The sequence below is a fragment of the Centruroides sculpturatus genome, unplaced genomic scaffold (genome assembly GCF_000671375.1).
Source record: "Centruroides sculpturatus isolate CEXI.00-Female unplaced genomic scaffold, Cexi_2.0 scaffold299, whole genome shotgun sequence".
NCBI classification, from domain to species: Eukaryota; Metazoa; Arthropoda; class Arachnida; order Scorpiones; family Buthidae; genus Centruroides; species Centruroides sculpturatus.
The window spans coordinates 155,241-173,158 of NW_019384485.1; the positions used below are offsets into that span (position 1 = coordinate 155,241).

At 28.2% G+C, this 17,918-nt stretch overlaps 1 protein-coding gene across 1 annotated transcript in view; it reads left to right on the top strand.

Annotated features, from left to right (window-relative positions):
- Positions 1–1,531: 1,531 nt before the first annotated feature.
- LOC111621556 (pseudouridine-5'-phosphatase-like) overlaps positions 1,532–17,918 on the top strand; it is a 23,222-nt gene continuing 6,835 nt past the window's right edge. The window contains exons 1-4 of the mRNA XM_023363728.1: positions 1,532–1,550; positions 2,606–2,706; positions 2,774–2,992; positions 13,774–14,006. Of these exons, the coding sequence (XP_023219496.1) occupies positions 2,628–2,706; positions 2,774–2,992; positions 13,774–14,006 (531 nt within the window). The 5' untranslated portion in view covers positions 1,532–1,550; positions 2,606–2,627. The remainder of the gene's footprint in view (positions 1,551–2,605; positions 2,707–2,773; positions 2,993–13,773; positions 14,007–17,918) is intronic.

The following is a 17,918-nucleotide window of genomic DNA, read 5'->3' on the forward strand; positions in this document are numbered from 1 at the left end:
ATAGACAGGATCGAAAGTGAAGTCTCTCGTGACACAATGTTGACCAGAGGTGATTCTCGATCAATTTCAACTTTGAAAATGATCGTTCGACAGATGCATCAGATACAGAAATAATTATATTTTCAATAATTATCAATTTGATAATTTAAACACTAAAATATACTGACAAATTTGTGAGGCTCTAAGTATCGTTTTTTTTTTTTTTTTTTTTTTGCTTATGTTAGTATATGCGAAAAATAAGAGCTCGACCTCCTCTGGCCTTAATCACCTCGACATCCGCCGACTTCAATGAACACAGTCGACGCCAAGAAGGATATCTTTTAAAGTATGAACTGCTGTATTATTACAGAGGCCGTCGAGGAAGCTAGGATTTTTCCTCCTGCTCGGAAAAAACTTAGAAGTCCATGGCGACTCTTGCTCTTATAACTTAATATAATTTTTTAAACCAAAAAATAAAATCTTTAAGACTACTTTTCATTAAAAAGAAACATTTTACGTGTTTCATTTGTTCAAAGAAAAAATGGCAAAAGGAACCCACTCTTCTCCTGGGCTCTATATAAGGGCTCGACGGCACTGATTATCACACTTTTAGTGATCAACTCATTATCATTTCCTTGCTCCTCATTACTTGTACATAATTGCTAATTTAGATTTAGATATATAAAAACAAAAATTCTTACACAACTTTCCGATGTACAAGTATATACTGTACTGTACATACACCTATAGGTTGCTTTTACATTATGTCATGTTGCCAGATAAAAATTTTTAAACCTTATGAAAAAATTATGTAATTTTGATTACAAAAATCAGTTAAATTCGCTTATATTTTTAAACATTTTACGAACGCAATAACGTTTATTCTGGAAGATAAGGAATGTCAATGTTAACTGATATTGCTTAGTAAATCATGGCTACCACAACATAACAATTAACGGAATTTTCTTTAAGGTTATTTTGTATATAGTAAATGTTGGAATTTTTATCGGATCTTTTCATTTTTCAAATTACATCAAAAGATTCAAAGAAAATTTCTCAGAGCAGTTAATTTTATGATTGAATCAAGATATTTTTTGTCTCCTAGCTGTTAAATAAAACTTAAAACTGCAAGATTCCTAAACATATATTGAAACATCTGGAGTCTTGACTTGGCTACGGGCTTTTACAAGGAGAACCCAGGTTCGATTTTCATTTGGGGTTACTTTGCTTTTTTATTATCATGTTAAATGTAAATAGACATGATAAACATCTCGACAATCATCAAGATTTTATCAAGTATTATGATGTAACCTATATTATAGAAGTACGACACGGTTTTTCTATTGTTAAAAATTTCGACAGAAAATAGCTAATTTCCGCTATTAGAGTGCACTGCTAGATGGGCATTTAAATATTAAAAAAAAACCTTGTGTTTATATACACAACTATAGAAATACATCGTTCGCACGGTATCTCTAACAGCGCCTCTAGTGGCTAGTCGACGTAAATAATAGGCATTGGTTGTCTTGGTATAATCCATTAAAATGATTAATTCATTGATTTTACCCAAAGTACGCTCACAATGGGAATGGATTTTAAAATTTTGATATTTATTTATTTTATTTAGCTGCTTACAAAACGGCCAGATGGCTGGGGCGGTTAAGGCGTCAACCTACCGCTTTGAGGAACCCGAAATCAAATCTGGACAGGCGAAAAATTTCTTGAAATTTTTCGTAGAATGTCTATTCCTTATTATCCATTGTAAATTTGGCCGAACCTATGATGGATAGGTCTATGTATTTAAAAAATGCTCTCTTAGTACCCGCAACGCCGAAAGAGCTGGTAATTAATAAAAAAAAAATCGTTATCCTAATTATGTTGCTATGAATTTTAATAATACAGTAACTAAAAAATTACGGTTAGTTTTTAAATTTATTTCATTTAAGATTAATAATAACTGATGAACGACAGATTTAATCGTTGTTGTAAAGAATTAAAATTTAATTGATATGTAAAATAAAAGTATCCCTATTGGCAATCTGGATATTAATATTATTCTGAACCAATATTAATTAATCTGTTATCTGGATAATACAGATTTCAAATGGCGATCGAAAACAGAGAAATCGTCAACATTAATTAATCTTTAATAAATAAAATACGCGTATAAAATTCTTTGTTGCTCAATCGATTATTTCGCTTCTCGAACAGGCAAATCGATTTTATCTTCTAACATTTTTACAATTAGATTTGAAAAATAAAAAACTGAGTGCTTAATGGTGTAAATTATAGAATAAAATAAGAATGTTCATTTGTGTTCACTTAAAAATCGTTATTTGTAATTATAAAAAATTATAAACGAGTTTTGTGTTCTTTTCTTCTGTTCAATATTCTTCGATGCTCTAAATGAAATGAATATTTTAAGAATAATATCTATAGCTTAACTGATAAAAATCAATATATTTTCAATTAATCTAATTATAATTNTTTATATGATAAAATCTATTATGTAATTATATAATGTTGCTTCAATAAATTATATTCGTTTTTCTTGGTTATATTTGAGTTTTGCACTATCTACAGTATTATATTAATAATAAATTTTAATGTCATATTTAAACACCAGGTGAACTTAAAAATACATTTGAATGGCAACGATAGCGGCGAACATGGCGAAGCCCGAACCTGTAACACATGTTATCTTCGATATGGATGGATTATTACTCGGTAAAGATTTTGTGGTTATGAAAAGCGTATAAATTTAAATGTATTTATGCATTTTTCTCTTTTAAAGATACGGAAACATTATATACCGAAGCAGTATCAACAGTGAGTAAGAGATATGGGAAAAATTATACTTGGGAAATCAAAGTAAAATGTATGGGAAAGACGTTTTCAGAAGCTGCAGCAGTTATAATTGATGAATTAGGTTTACCTTTAACTATCGAGGAATATAAAGAACAAATTGAAGAAGAATATCAAAAAGTTTTTCTTAAAACTGAATTATTACCAGGTAATTATGCCAATGTTTACATAAGAAATGATTAAAATCTGCCATAATTCTAATTCTTTAATTCACGCATCATACATGAAAAGTTTGAGAAATCAATATTTAAAAAATCATTCTTATATCTTACATTGCTAAATAATATCATGGATGACTCTAGATTAAGTAAATACCATTAATCAGCTGTTTTATCTTATTACGTATTTAATTATCTTTTGGGTTAAAGTTTACCTTGGTAGTCACAATGGTGGTGCTTCAGTTAGCTTAGGTTGGTTAGGTTAGGTTAGATTAGGTAACTACATTTTTAGTAGGTGTTTCCTTTTTTTTTTTTGTTCAAGAACTATTGTAAACCAATAACTAGCGACATTAAACAATTGGCGGCCTGCTGGCAGCTCCCCGGGAGGAGTCTGTCGGGAACACATACAGTCAGAAGTGTGGCCATTGGGGCTACCAAGGTAAACTTTAACCATCTTTTGTACTATTACATTATTATGGGAAATTTTATAGAAAAAATGCCTATTGAAAGTCTTAAATTTGTAATGACTTCTAATTATAATAAATGTGGTAAAATTTCAGGCTTTGAATGAGGGGTTTTTCAACCTCTGAATTGAAGACTCTCTTGTACGAGCAGAAAAGTCAAAGGAACCATACCTGTATGTGTGACTTTTTGCAAGATATTTACTTCCAAAAGTCAGTTTGTAACATGTATCAGTATACTGCCTATTCTCCATGCTTTGAGTCGTCAAGGTGAGCAATAGTGAGCCACGACAGACACTCTGCAAGTAGTTATGCACTTCAGTGCTTGCTGTTATTCATATCTCAGCATCCAGTGGGGTGAGCCCTTACACCCCCTAAAACTATATAACATCAAGTACTCCACAAACAGTCAAATGGGCTACTCAAAGCTGGCATGGTTGCATAGGTTGCATACATTTTAGCAAAGTGACGCAACACACGATCTCGCATGACCTAATTTTGAGGGGCTGTATCTTGTGATAGGTTGCTTGTAGAGGTATGGCTCCTTTGACTTTTTTGCTCCTACAGGTATGCTCTAAAGCTCTGATAAGGTCCCAAATGTCTCTAGATTAAGTAAATCAGCTGTTTTATCTTATTACGTATTTCAGAGCTTGAATTGAGCCAAAAACATGGCATACATTAATAACTTTAGAAATATATTATTTGAATGATTTATATGTAAATTCAACGCATTAGTGCATTGTAGGGCAAAGACTGGCTTTGTCAATCATGCTGTTATAGATAGCTATGACTGATCTACAGTAGTCAGTTAGTATTACTGAAAAATGGGAAATGATGCTTAAAAAAACTTATTTTTAACTTTTTGTGAGTATAGATTCATTTATTCATTTGACTAATTCAAACAGTTTAACTTGAATGATTGAATGGTAATAAAATGGTAATATTAATGTTAGTTCGAACAGTAACTTCTTTCTTTTATTAAAACAGTTTTAGACCTGAAAAATAGTACTAGTGTTGAGGCTTATAAAATCTTCAAGATTATCATCATGGGTTTCTTATAATATTGAATACACATATACAAATATTCTAAAAATTATGAAAACTATTAAGCTCTATAAACAGTTATATTTTTTCAATTTAGAAGGAACTGTAGTGTATAAACTAGTATCTGTAGTTTAGAAGAAATGTAGATATGGGAATAAATTCAAAACATCTGAAATGTATTACTATATCTATAATTAATTAATTAATCTAAATCAAATACTTTTAAGTCAGCTATATAAATCAGTTAATACTGTATTACCTTGGCATAGGCTCTTTAGTAACCAAAGTGCAACTCTTGAACATCAGCAGAGTGGTTTATGTGTACAATCTGACTATTCAAAGATTTTAAGTAAAAGGCTTACAAGGAGAGCCTACGGTTTTGGGGTAACGGATTTTGATGATCTTTGGTGTAGAGGTAGTACACCATGTGAGTGTGAGTGAAAAAAAAAACTCTGATAGAAAACGCTCCTAGTGAGAATTAGATCGGTCACCGTTAATGATAACAATTAGATGGGAAAGTTGACACATAGGTGTCAAGAATGCGCAGTTATTCTCAACAAAAGTATAAAAATATTAGACTTGGAATAGTAGAAATTAAATTAAAATAAATAAATAATAAGAAATAAATGAATGAGTAAATAAATAAATACATTATAAGTATTTATGAATTAAAAAAAAAATTATACGCGAGAATCGAACCCGAGAACTCAAGCTTATGAATCGGACTCGTTACCACTCTGCCACAGGACGCTCAAATAGAAATACGTATAATTTATATATAAAGTGCTAAAAAACTTTAAGTTCGATTTTCTCGATTATATTTGAGTATTGCACTTTAGTATTTTACAGGTAGTACACTTACATGGTGTACTACCTCTACACCAAAAATCATCAAAATCCGTTACCCCAAAGCCGTAGGCTCTCCTTGTTAGATAATATTATTATATTTTTTGTAAAAACGATTAAAATATTATGGTAGACTGTTAGCTTATTTGTTGTACAGATCATCAATTTGAGTGATAACAACCAAGACTTAAAATTTTTATAACATCAGCAGAACAGTTCTTTTTGTTGCCTTACACATAAATTTAAACTGTTATAATTTCAGGCTATGTTTGTGTTAATATTTTATCAATTAATTTATGGAACTTGATTGTCAGATAGTTGGTTTTCATGCTATCATTTTGTGTTAGATTTAATGAATAGAAATTAATTGTGAATTATTTAATCAAATTGAATATTAGTTTCCAATCATATGAAAAAGGAAATTCAAACTGGAAAATATTCAAATAATATGCAAACAAACTTTTCACTTTCCAGCACAAAATAATTGGACAAATGTTTTTCAGCTGTTTTAATGTATGGGTTGATCTGTAAAGCAGCTTGAAAAATCATTAAATTTGTGCTGGAAAGTGAAAAGATTGTTTGCATGATATAGTTTCTAATTATCAAACTTAATGCATACCTAAGGCCAAAATTATATAATTTAATTAATTAAAAATTATTGTATATATAGCCCAAAATCTGACAATTCAGATTTATCAACAATTAATCTTGGCTTTAATTGTACATAAAATACAATATAATGCAAATAGACATGGAAAAAAATGCAAATGGACTTTTGCATTTTTTCCCCTATATATATTATGTAACTTTTTCACTATGTAATATAATTTTGTTACATGTTGACTCCTTAAGTACTGTACATCTCTATTAGTAAGTCTAGGTAAGTCACCTCTAGCACTGACAATACTATGGACAGGTAGGTATTGACTGCATAGCTATCAATAGTCTTGTTATCGATACTTTATTCTTTGGTCACTAATCAGTATCAATATATCATAGAAAATCTATTGTAATTCAATCCATTGGTAAAAAATTTAAAAGTAATAAATGTCTTCTTTTCCTGACTTTTTCATTGAGAACCTTAATGATGTTAAATAAAGGATAATAAAACAATAATCAAGGTATAAACTTGAAAACAGAAGAGAAATATATATTATAGATACAGTAATACAATAACACATTTAAAACTTTTTAAATTCATCATTCTCAATGTCTAAATATGCAGTCAGTAAAAAATTCTTCCAACTGGTAACAGGAGAGAAATAGTTAGAATTCATGCTAAGAGGGAAACAATTTCTTTCCTCTAGATTTAGGACGAATAACTCTAAATTTATAACTTACAGTATATAAAAAACAACTCAGTAAACCCAATTTTTGATTAAAACAAGACATCTTTCTTTAATTCTAAATTTGCAATGCAAATTGAAGTATGCAGACTGAAATTCATAAATGCGTATACACACTTGGCAGATGTTTTTCATTAAATAACTGTAATGATAGCTTATCATTAGACAATACAGCTTATATTTTAGCAATGCATATATTTTGCTTCTAGAAATTTTACAAATTTTCATTTCTGAATTATTAAAATTTTGACATTTGGATTTTCAATCATCAGATTTATTTCTGTATTACAAGATTGCCTGTTCCAGAAAAGCAATAATTTAGTCATTTTTCACTAACAATAGAAATAACTATTTTTTCATTATTACTATTTTAATGAAACTAAATAATTTGGTATAAAATTAGATGTCTACATATAGTTTAGGTATATTAAATTCTATATACAATTATATTACTATTTAGTTTAATATTACTTAAAAAAGTTTATATAATTATTATATTTTTGTATAAAGTTTTTATATTAAAAAAATTATCATTACTGTATCATGTAGTTCAAGAATATTTTATAATATTTTATTTAAGGAAAGCAAAAATCTTATATAAATTTTTGAACAATTGAATACTATTTAATTTTCAGGTAAAATATTAGAATAACTCTTTTAAATGAACTAGAATTCTGGTCATCTGGACAACTCATTTAAACAATGCAAGATGGAAGAATTAAATTTGGTATGCCTTTCAAGCAAGCAGGCATTTTAGAAACAATTTTTCTAAAATTAATTTTAAATAATAATCACTAAAAATAACATTTGTAGTTGAATATACAAGGGTTAAATAGAGATAGATCAATTTATCAAGAAATTAAATTTGAAATTTTTTAGTTTTTTAAGAATTAGATTAATGAAATCTAGAATTATCAGATTTATGAAATTTAAAATGAAATGCTTTATTTGAAGTTGTTAACAATATACAAAATAAAAATTCACTTATGAGCAGGGCTATGAAGGAGTTTTGGGCTCAGGAGGAGTTTTGAATGAAGTTGGAATTTGTAAAAGAGTAACAATTCTTACCTCAACTTTTACTTAAAGATAGATTTTAAGTTTAAAATATAGACTGATGATTCATATGATAGTGATGAAATGTCATTTGGTAGCATTTGCTGTTCCAGTAGTTTTACCATTACTAAGCTTTTATGAAGAAGCTGGAATTGGAGAGTTAAAGATTAAGGAACTAGAATTGGAGTTAGCAGTTTTGATTGGATCTATGCCAACTCCACACAAAACTGCTAACTCCAACTCCTTGGTGCTTTGGTGTTGTCTTATAAGATGCCTTTGAAAAAATAGCATAGCTTCAATCAAATTTAAATGCTAGCAATAATTTGATTGGATCTATATTTTTTTGTGTAATGTGATTAAAGGTGAGCCTTAAAGATTCAAAAACATTTGAATTAAGTTTTGATTAATAGCTTTAAATAAGGCATTTTATTTCAAATTTGGGCTTTATATAGTATAATTTTAATAATTTATAGTGAGATTATTTTTTGAAATATCTAACAACAAGAAAGGTATAATTTCTTTCAAAGATATATTATTACAAAAATTAAATCAGATATAAACTATACACTATAGAGGGTATTAAAAAAGTATTCAGCATTTATATGATAGTCAGACTATACTATACTGAGTAAAAAAGCTTAACCATTTCTGAGATTTTAATAATTTTTTATGTTGTTATTGGCTTTTGTGTTTGACATGTGAGTTGAAAGGAAAGGATAATCTTGCCATATCTTTACCTTCATATTTGCCAGAAGGTACTCCACATGCTCTTCCATTTCCATGCATGATTGGTATTTTACAGTTGCAAAACTCTTGAAAATTCCAGATTTTTATCAGAATATTTGTCTCAGAAATGGTTGAGTTTTTGACCTAGGTTTTTTTACTTAGTATAGTGTGTACTATCTATCATATAAATGCTTAATACTTTTTTAACATCCTGTATAAATTTAAAAAAATGAAATAATTCTAATTTAGAGAAAAAAAAATGTCATGAGAAATGGTTTTATTCCTTCGTTGGATCTCTTTCAATCTTATGTATTTAAATTTCTAAAACAATAATTTTTTATTGCTCTAAATTAATTCAAGAAAGAATTGAAACTTTTTTACAAAATATTTAAATATCATTTATAGTTTTATGGTAACATTACAAAAATTCAGTTCCTTGACAGGAACTTTATTTGATCATGTTCTATAAATATATTTTCTATCAACTGGATAAATAGACAACAAGAAAACACTCCTTTAAAAATCCATTCAAAGATGACGAACAAAATACAGCAGTATCTTGATACACAAAAAATTCAGTATTCAAACAAATTCTGGAAAAAATTCACTTGCTATTCAATTGAACAAATGTGGCCTACTAGAACAAACTTTTGATTAATAACATATTTTTATTTCGTCATCCATAAAAATTTTTATGATAAAAATAAAAAAATATGAAAATGTTGCTGATACTTCTGATTAAGATCAAAAAAGCTGAGATGACAATGATGCTTTGTAAAAAGAAAACAGCCTGGTTTAACTAAAATTAATATTAATGTATAGTACAGTACTTTTAATTGTGATTGTTAATTGATTATTAATTGGAAATAAATTATTGATTGCTTTAATAAACATATTTCTCTTAGTAACAAAAATGAATAGTATATTTTTTCTAACTTCTGGAAACTAACACCATGTTTTGCATTAGTCCTTTGTTTTGTATAGCATGGATTTGCGTAACGTGGCACTTTTTCGGAACATAACTACTGTGTTATATGAGGGATACTTGTACATACAATTTTGTTAATATAAAAATTTTGAAGCATTAACATTCTTTTAATTAGAAAATAAAATCACATCTTAGAAATCAACTTCGGCAAAAAGTTTAATGAAACAAAAATGTTTTTAATCTAATTTGATAGGTCTACATCAATTGAATATTCCAAAAGCTTGTATATTCCAAAAGCTAAGGTGTGCATTTATTTTCTGACATTTTCTCTAGTTTCTGTATTTTGTTACATTCTTTTAATTAATTATATTTCAATTATCTCATTAAATTTCATACAAAATTGTTTTTGAATAGTTATTTGAAAATTATTTTATTTTATGGTTGATGATACAACTGAAGATGGAGACATTCTTAATAATAAATTTTCCATAATTTAAATTTACAAGTTTTATTTTATTTGTGTGTTGTGTTAAATGTATCCTTTATAAACATTCCACTAACCTGATACTTTAAAACCAAACGATGTGCTGAATTATCAGGCTATAATGAGGCTAAGTTAGTAATTAGATATGAAGTAATTTTGTTTTGTATCTAATTTTTAAGAAGTCATCTGGTTTTTAATTACAAATTACTTTGTATGTAATTATTAATTTAGTTGCTTATAGCATTTATTACAAATTATTAAATTATTAAATAATTTTAAAATTATTAAATAAAATTATTAAAATTACAAATTATTAATTTAGTTGCTTATTGTCTCCTTTATTCTTAAAATTGTTATAAAGGACAATATTATGTAGATATCTTAAAAAGATTCATGGAAATAAAAAAAACAATTTACTCATTTGCAATTTTAATAACTCAATTTATAATTTTTTGTATAAGAAAGAAATTAAGAAAATTGTAATAGTGTACAGTATACTTAATGGCATGTTTTATTATATATACAAGGTAAGACATTGTGATGAAACTTCAGAAAGTTTAAAATACAATAAATTAAAAATTATTTTTGATAAGTTATGTAAATGGTGTATAAAAACAAAAATTCTTAGACTGATGACCTTCTACATGCTATTTTAAATTCATTCAATAACTTTCATTTTTATCAATAATAATGATTCATTTTACAACAGAACCTAAATGAGGATTTTTTAAACAGCAAATCAATCTTGTATTCTAATATAGTATATAAGAAACATAGTACAATATATGCCATATCTTTTTGATATAGTGAAGGATTTTGAGAAATTTCAGTAGCATTTTAACAATGATTAAATACTGCAAGTTCAATCAACATTCTGTAGACATTTTGTAAGGAAAAGACAAAACATTTGTATAGTTACTTAGCAGTAAATATATTTTTCTTGAATAAACCAATAATTTTTAAAGTTTTATATAGTTACCTGATTGCATCCTTGATTATGTTCAAGAAATTACTTCATTAAACTTAATATTCTTACTTTAATGAATATAAACTTCCATTTGTAGAACGATATTTCCTTGGAGGAAGATAATAACTATTATCTAAGGACATATACATAAATTATGAAATATTTTGTATAAATTGTAGTTTTCCTTTTTAATATTAAAAGTTTTAGTATAAAAAAATGTTTTAAGTATTTGTTGATAAAACAAAATTTACTTGCAAAGAGATTTGACAATACCATGAGTAAGCTATGCTTGTTACTACTCTGCTACAAGTTATAAATCTCAAATATTTATTTATTATAAACTTAAGGGATAACATGTGAAGTTAAAGAAAATAAATCAGGAGTCAGTCAGGTGTTACTAAGTCCTGGTATTACCAAGACTTACTACTAACAAGTGAACTTTTCTTATTACTTTCTATTTCTTCCTTTGTTAAATTTTTCTGGCTGGGAGATTTAAAGAAGTATTAATGATTAATCCTTTCCTAAATAAAAATTTCTCACTAATGTTGCAACAATTTGCATGCTAGATAGGTTGTGAAAGAAATTCAGGCAAATATAGTTATATTGCAATTTAATGTGGCAATTACAGATTCTGTAAGTTGAAACTTTCCATAGATCACATGTTTGAGTAATCAATAAATTAGACTAATGGTTCTACAGTACATGCTACTTTTATTAGTAATACTTTTATGTAATTTGAAAATTTAACAGGTTACTGAATTATAATTGTTCTCTTTACAAAATATAAAACAATTTTGTTTATATTATAAGATATATTTGTATGGAAATCTTTTGAAATACTAACTTGTTCTGCAATTGGTGTGCTGTCACAAGGTGAAAGGTATGACGTGAACTTTTACATATTCTATTAATTGTCAAGTTTTATTTATATATTTTTATCACAGTTGCTGTGTTTCTTATGCTTGTGTTTCATTCTCTGCCTCAGTACTGATGAAATAAGACAATGTTTGTTTGTTCTTTATTACAAGCAATGCATTTTTATGTATTCTAAGAAATTAAATGTAAAATAAATTTGCTCACAGTTGTTGATGTCTGTTTAATAATAGTAATAATAAGAAGAAGAATGATAATAATAACAATAATAATAGCTTAGTGACATTATGTAATTCTATTAATAGTATCATATCATATATGTATTTTAGGGTAATAACATTTTGGTGTGCTGTGTTGAGCCATGGGTGTGCTGCAAGTAGAAAACGGTTTTGGAACACTGGTCTAGAGAGATATAAAGTAGTCTAAATACAACCAAATCTGATTTGTGGCATTTCAAGACACACACAAGATGTTTTTATAAAAGAAATTAGTACTAAAACTCACTACTATGGCTCTTTTGGTGCTGCAACCAACAAAAACACAGTTTTCTTTGTATAAGCACATGTTCTGGGTATAAAAGTGGCCACAACTGTTGAATGTCATTCTTAGAAATGTGCATTCTAGCAAGTTGCTTGAATGCTCATTTCTTGTGAAGCTCTTTTATGAAAATAATGGTAATGCTATGACTGCATGTTGGAAATTTTACTGTTGTAAGAATATCACCAAGGACTATTGGCTCTATCGGCTCACTCAATTTGTTGAAATTGGTATCTGGGAATTCTGCTTGGTCAAGGGCATAAACATATCATTTTACAAGTTGTTACCATAGTTGTTGTTGAGGCATCCATGAATAATGCTTCAGGCTCCAATAGTGCACTACAGTATCACAGTAGTTGGATGTATCATATGGCACAGCATGAAAGGTGAGAAAATTGATGCATTATCTATTAAATCAGCTATGGTTTGCAATTGTTTACTAGCAACCAGGAAACCTTACTGTCTTTGCAACATATCCATTTCCATTCTGGCAAGGCCAGATATGTTGTGACCTTGCCAGAACATATCTGGACTTGCATTCTAGATGGAAATGCATTTCCATCTAGAATGAACTGTGCTTTATTCCTACACTGGTTGGAACAGTAAATACTGGTAATTGTTGCATTTGGGCCATGGAAAATCATCATGTTTTTTAGTAGATTCCACTATACTTACCTAAAGTTGCAGTCTGATGTGGATTCAAAGCCACATTTAACCTTGGATCATTCTTCTTTTAAGAAGGTAGTCTGTGACATGCTCTGTGATGACCCAGGGATACTGAGAGATGCTCAACACTTTATAGTATTCTAACTGCAACAGTGACAATTTTATGAGAGATGGAGTGCCTCCACAATAAACACTACATATAGCTGTTTCTGCAACATTTCACTGATAGCAGAATAATTAGTTGTGCATTTCCTACCACCAGGCAATTTTATTTTCCAGATTTTAATTTGTGTGATTTTTGGTTATGGGAACACTTACAAAGTATAGTTTATTCAGACCATGTTGCAAATTTGGCAATCTTAAGACAGTATCATACTACATATGAGAAGCATCAGAGGATCAATTATTGTCAACATACTGTTCATTTGAACACACTGTTTATCACTTTTGTTTTACATCTTTAGGAGGAGGAACCACACATTGAGCTAAAGTCTAAAGTTCATGTCTAGTATAAATAAAATGTTTGTTGCTTGCAGTGCCAGAAATGCTGTAGTGATGAATTTTGATACTTGTTCTTTTTTATGAAAATGTTTCACATGTACTGAAATGTCACCTTACCAGATTTAGTTGCATTTGGACACATTTGGATTGCTAAATACATCTATTCAATCTCTCTTAGTAGTATTGAATAGGGATACTCTAATTATGATCACCTAGAAGAATATTTATTCATTTTTTTGTGTAGACTTTATCTATAAATTCATGTAATTACATTAAAATTTATGTTTTTCTCTATAATTAGATTGATTAATGTTTTAACATAAATTCTGTAATTAACAGGTGTTGAAAGACTAGTTAGACATCTTTATAAGAAAAATGTACCAATGGCTGTTGCTACAAGTTCCAACAAATTTAGTTTTGACCTAAAAACAAAAAAGCATCAAGATTTTTTTAAATTGTTTGGTCATATTGTTCTGGGAAGTAATGATCCTGAAATTAAACAAGGAAAACCTGCTCCAGATACTTTCCTTGTATGTTGCTCTCGCTTTAGTGATAAGCCTTCTCCAAATAAGGTAATTGTTTTTACTTATATGTTTATGTGTTTTCTAATTATCATTAGATGGATGAAAAATTTACAAATAAGCACAAATTTTTTAATATATGATATTTTAATTAAAACATGAAAGACAAACTACTTCATATCACTTTAAATTTTATAATTAAACATTTGATTTTAATCATTTAAATGTTATAATTAAATATCCGGATTATATTAATGTGTACAAAAATATGAAAATGTATAGTCATTATCATAATTCTATACAATGTACTTCTTTACAATAACAAACTCATTAACTTAGAGTTTTTCAAATATAATGTAGAAATGATTTAAATTCTGTTTGCTAATTCAGTAGAATCTGCTTATTGAATCATGTTATCAGCCACTTAATGTTATCAGAATTAGCATGTCCCAAAACATAAAATACACTTATAAAACTTAATTTATTGTAGTCAGAATTTTGGTTATAGTTATCATTATCTTAAGGTTATAGTATTTTAGCTAAGCAATAAGCTATTTTAAGCAATAAAGCTTACAAAATATGGGATCACAACTATGATTACATTGTATTGGATTATAATTGTAGGAAAATAACAATAATCTTAGATTGTTATTAATTTTGAAGGCTTTATAATTACAGTGGACTTTGAACAGATTATAATTACATAATCTGTTCAAAGACAATGTTTGCTACCTGAATTGTTCATTAACTAATTAACGATTTACCATTGATTTTTATGGGAACTGATGTGGATTCAAAGCCACATTTAACCTTGGATCATTCTTCTTTTAAGAAGGTAGTCTGTGACATGCTCTGTGATGACCCAGGGATACTGAGAGATGCTCAACACTTTATAGTATTCTAGCTGCAACAGTGACAATGCCTTGAGTCAACCAATTTTATGAGAGATGGAGTGCCTCCACAATAAACACTATATATAGCTGTTTCTGCAACATTTCACTGATAGTAGAATAATTAGTTGTGCATTTCCTACCACTAGGCAGGTGTAATTCATTCTGGAGTCCCCAAAAATAAATAAATAAATTATATAATTTTTTACTATGTTTATTTATATGTAATAACAAACTAAAAGCAATCACTCCATTTTTTCATGGATGGTACATCTTTGTTTCTCAGACGTGATTTTCATTATTCCTTTATCTGCATGAATCTTTTTGAATATATCTTTCATAGCTAAGATTGTGCTTACTGCAGACCTGTTGAAGCCATACTGCCTAGCAACTCTCTACCTTGGCTGTTATCTCTTGCTTAGTTTCTATAGTGAACACAGTTCTTGACACTCCACTCTTTTTAGGTCTCATAATATTATCAGTTGTTTTAAATAAAAAGTTCAGAAAAGCACTTGCAAAAATTCAGAGAACAAATCAACTAGTGCAAAAAAGATTATTATATATAAGATTATATATACTGTGAAAGTTTCATTCCATAAATCATTCATAAATTCCAGTAAAATACAGTTTAAACATTTGATTTAACTTTACAAATTTTAAATGCAGCATTGCTTCTTGTGTTTGTTCTATGACATGTTCATTATCTGAACATAAAAATCTTTGGTGAAAGTGTTCATTGTCTGATTTGTTTGCAGTCTGAACTGTTTGTTAACGAATCACCCACTGTACTTCATAATTGTTTTATAATGAATTTATGAATTATTAAATTATTTATTATTTTTATTATTGAAATTGTATTTTACAAATAATAATAACAGTTTGCCTTTCATTTTAATTTATTAATATGATATTTAACAGATAGAATAAAACAAAGTTTCTAATTATTTGACAACACTTTAACAAATAAAAAATTTTCTGTATCTTCAGTTATTAAATATCATTTTTTAATTTTGTTCAGTTCCATTCAGAATTCCCAGAGTCTGGTGTGTCTATATTAATGATTAATAGATCTACAAAGTGTCTTTGGAAGAAAAGTCAAATTTTCAAATTATTATTATTATTTTTAACATGATTGACAAATGAGGCATATGTGGATTGATGAGCAGCATTTATACCATCTTCAAATAAAATTCTGACATCATCTTACTTGAAAGTTTTATTGGGATGTACAATGTAATATTTGACCTGACCCCAGGCAAACTCAATCAGGTTTAACTTCTGCATGATATGTTGATAGATGTAATATAGTGTGTTTTCTGCTCCTTTAGTCATGTCAATGACATGATAACTCAAATATTTCTGCTCTATTTTCATTTTCTCTTACATTTCCTGTTGTTATTGGTATCATGATCTCTCTCAGTCACACAGTCACAAATTTGTGGGTAGATATTCAGAGCAAATGCTGTGATATCCTTGCATTATCTATAACAATAGCAGAACCACATTATTGAGTGCAATAAATGTTTCAAACCATTCTTTAAAGTTTCAATGTTACAACCTTTCAATTTCTGGAGAAAATCACAATTGCTATTTTTGATGCAAAAGTAGGAGAGATTTTCATTGCCTGTATGGATCCAGCTTAAGCATTTTCCACAATCACTTTGTTTTTTAATCCAGTTGATAACCCATGAAGTTATGTATCTTGATAATATTTTACAGTACTATCTTCCAGCAATTGAAAACTATATGATCACATTAATAAATGTTTCATCCAAATAGTAAATATTCTTCTTTTCTTTATACTTATAATATTGACAGATAGTTTTCAAGTAATAATGTTTAAATGATCATTTTGGATGACTTTTGCAATATTGATTTTGACAATCAAACAGTAATCCAGTTATTTTTAATAAATGATGCAAAGTTGACTTAAATTGTCAACTTTGCACTATTTGTAAATTGGGATTGTTATTTATTTCATGAAGAGTGGATTTAATTTTGGGAGACTCATTTCTAAAGAAAACTTGCTGAGTTATGCTTCTAATAGTTTTGAAGACAAACTCATCACATTTCAACACCTTGTCTTTTCTTTATATGAAATATCAAACACACCACTGTTAATGTTGTTTCAAATGTAATAAGAAAAGACAATTTTATAAGGACAAGTTAAAGAAATACTTAGAAATGCATATGCTCAACTGTGAGAACACAATTGATTTTTGTTAGTTGAAGAGGCAGCACAGTAGGCTTTACTTTATTTAAGAGTTAAATATAAAAGATGAGTTTTGTTTGGACTTTCTGTGCCACTTTTGCAGAGAACTGGATTATGTGAGCCAGTTCTCTGAAAGGTTGAGGATAGTATTAGCTAGGAAGATGTTGCTAATATATTGCCAAAACCATTCTGAGCTGGTCTCTGATTTTGAAATAATCAGTGACTAATGAATATCAGCTGCATTTTTATTCTAGGAAAGACTATAGTAGGCATTTTTGAGTTGTCTTTTTGTTCTATTGGCCTTAACATAACGCTAATAACATATAATCATTTTCAGCCTTAATCAATGCCATAACTTATTATTCATTTTAGTAAATGATCAGTAACTTGAACTTAAATAAGAGTGGTTGTTGTTTGATTTAATTGGATGCTTTCTCCAATGATGTGGAAAATGAGAGGTGGATGTACAGTAAAGTAATTTATCACAATCAGTTCTATACAGCAAGGAAGGAAAAAAACTTCTAGGTTTTTTCCATTTCTCTCTCTATTACTCTTGAGTGCATTTCAAACATTTTTTTGTTTTACTTCATTGGGTATAAAGGTAAAATTTTGGCACAAATTTATAGGCTATTTTTATAAAAATGTTTTATGTGCTTTACATAATGTCCTGATTTAAAAAAAAGGTCCAATTAGGCAAAAAATATTTAAAAACAAATTAAGGACACAAACTATTCTTTATGAAGGAATTATATTATTTGAAACAGTATATGAGTAGAAGATGCATATCCATTTCATCAGACAAGAATTTTATTTATCTAGTAGTTCAATTAATCCAATATGATATACACATATAATCTCATT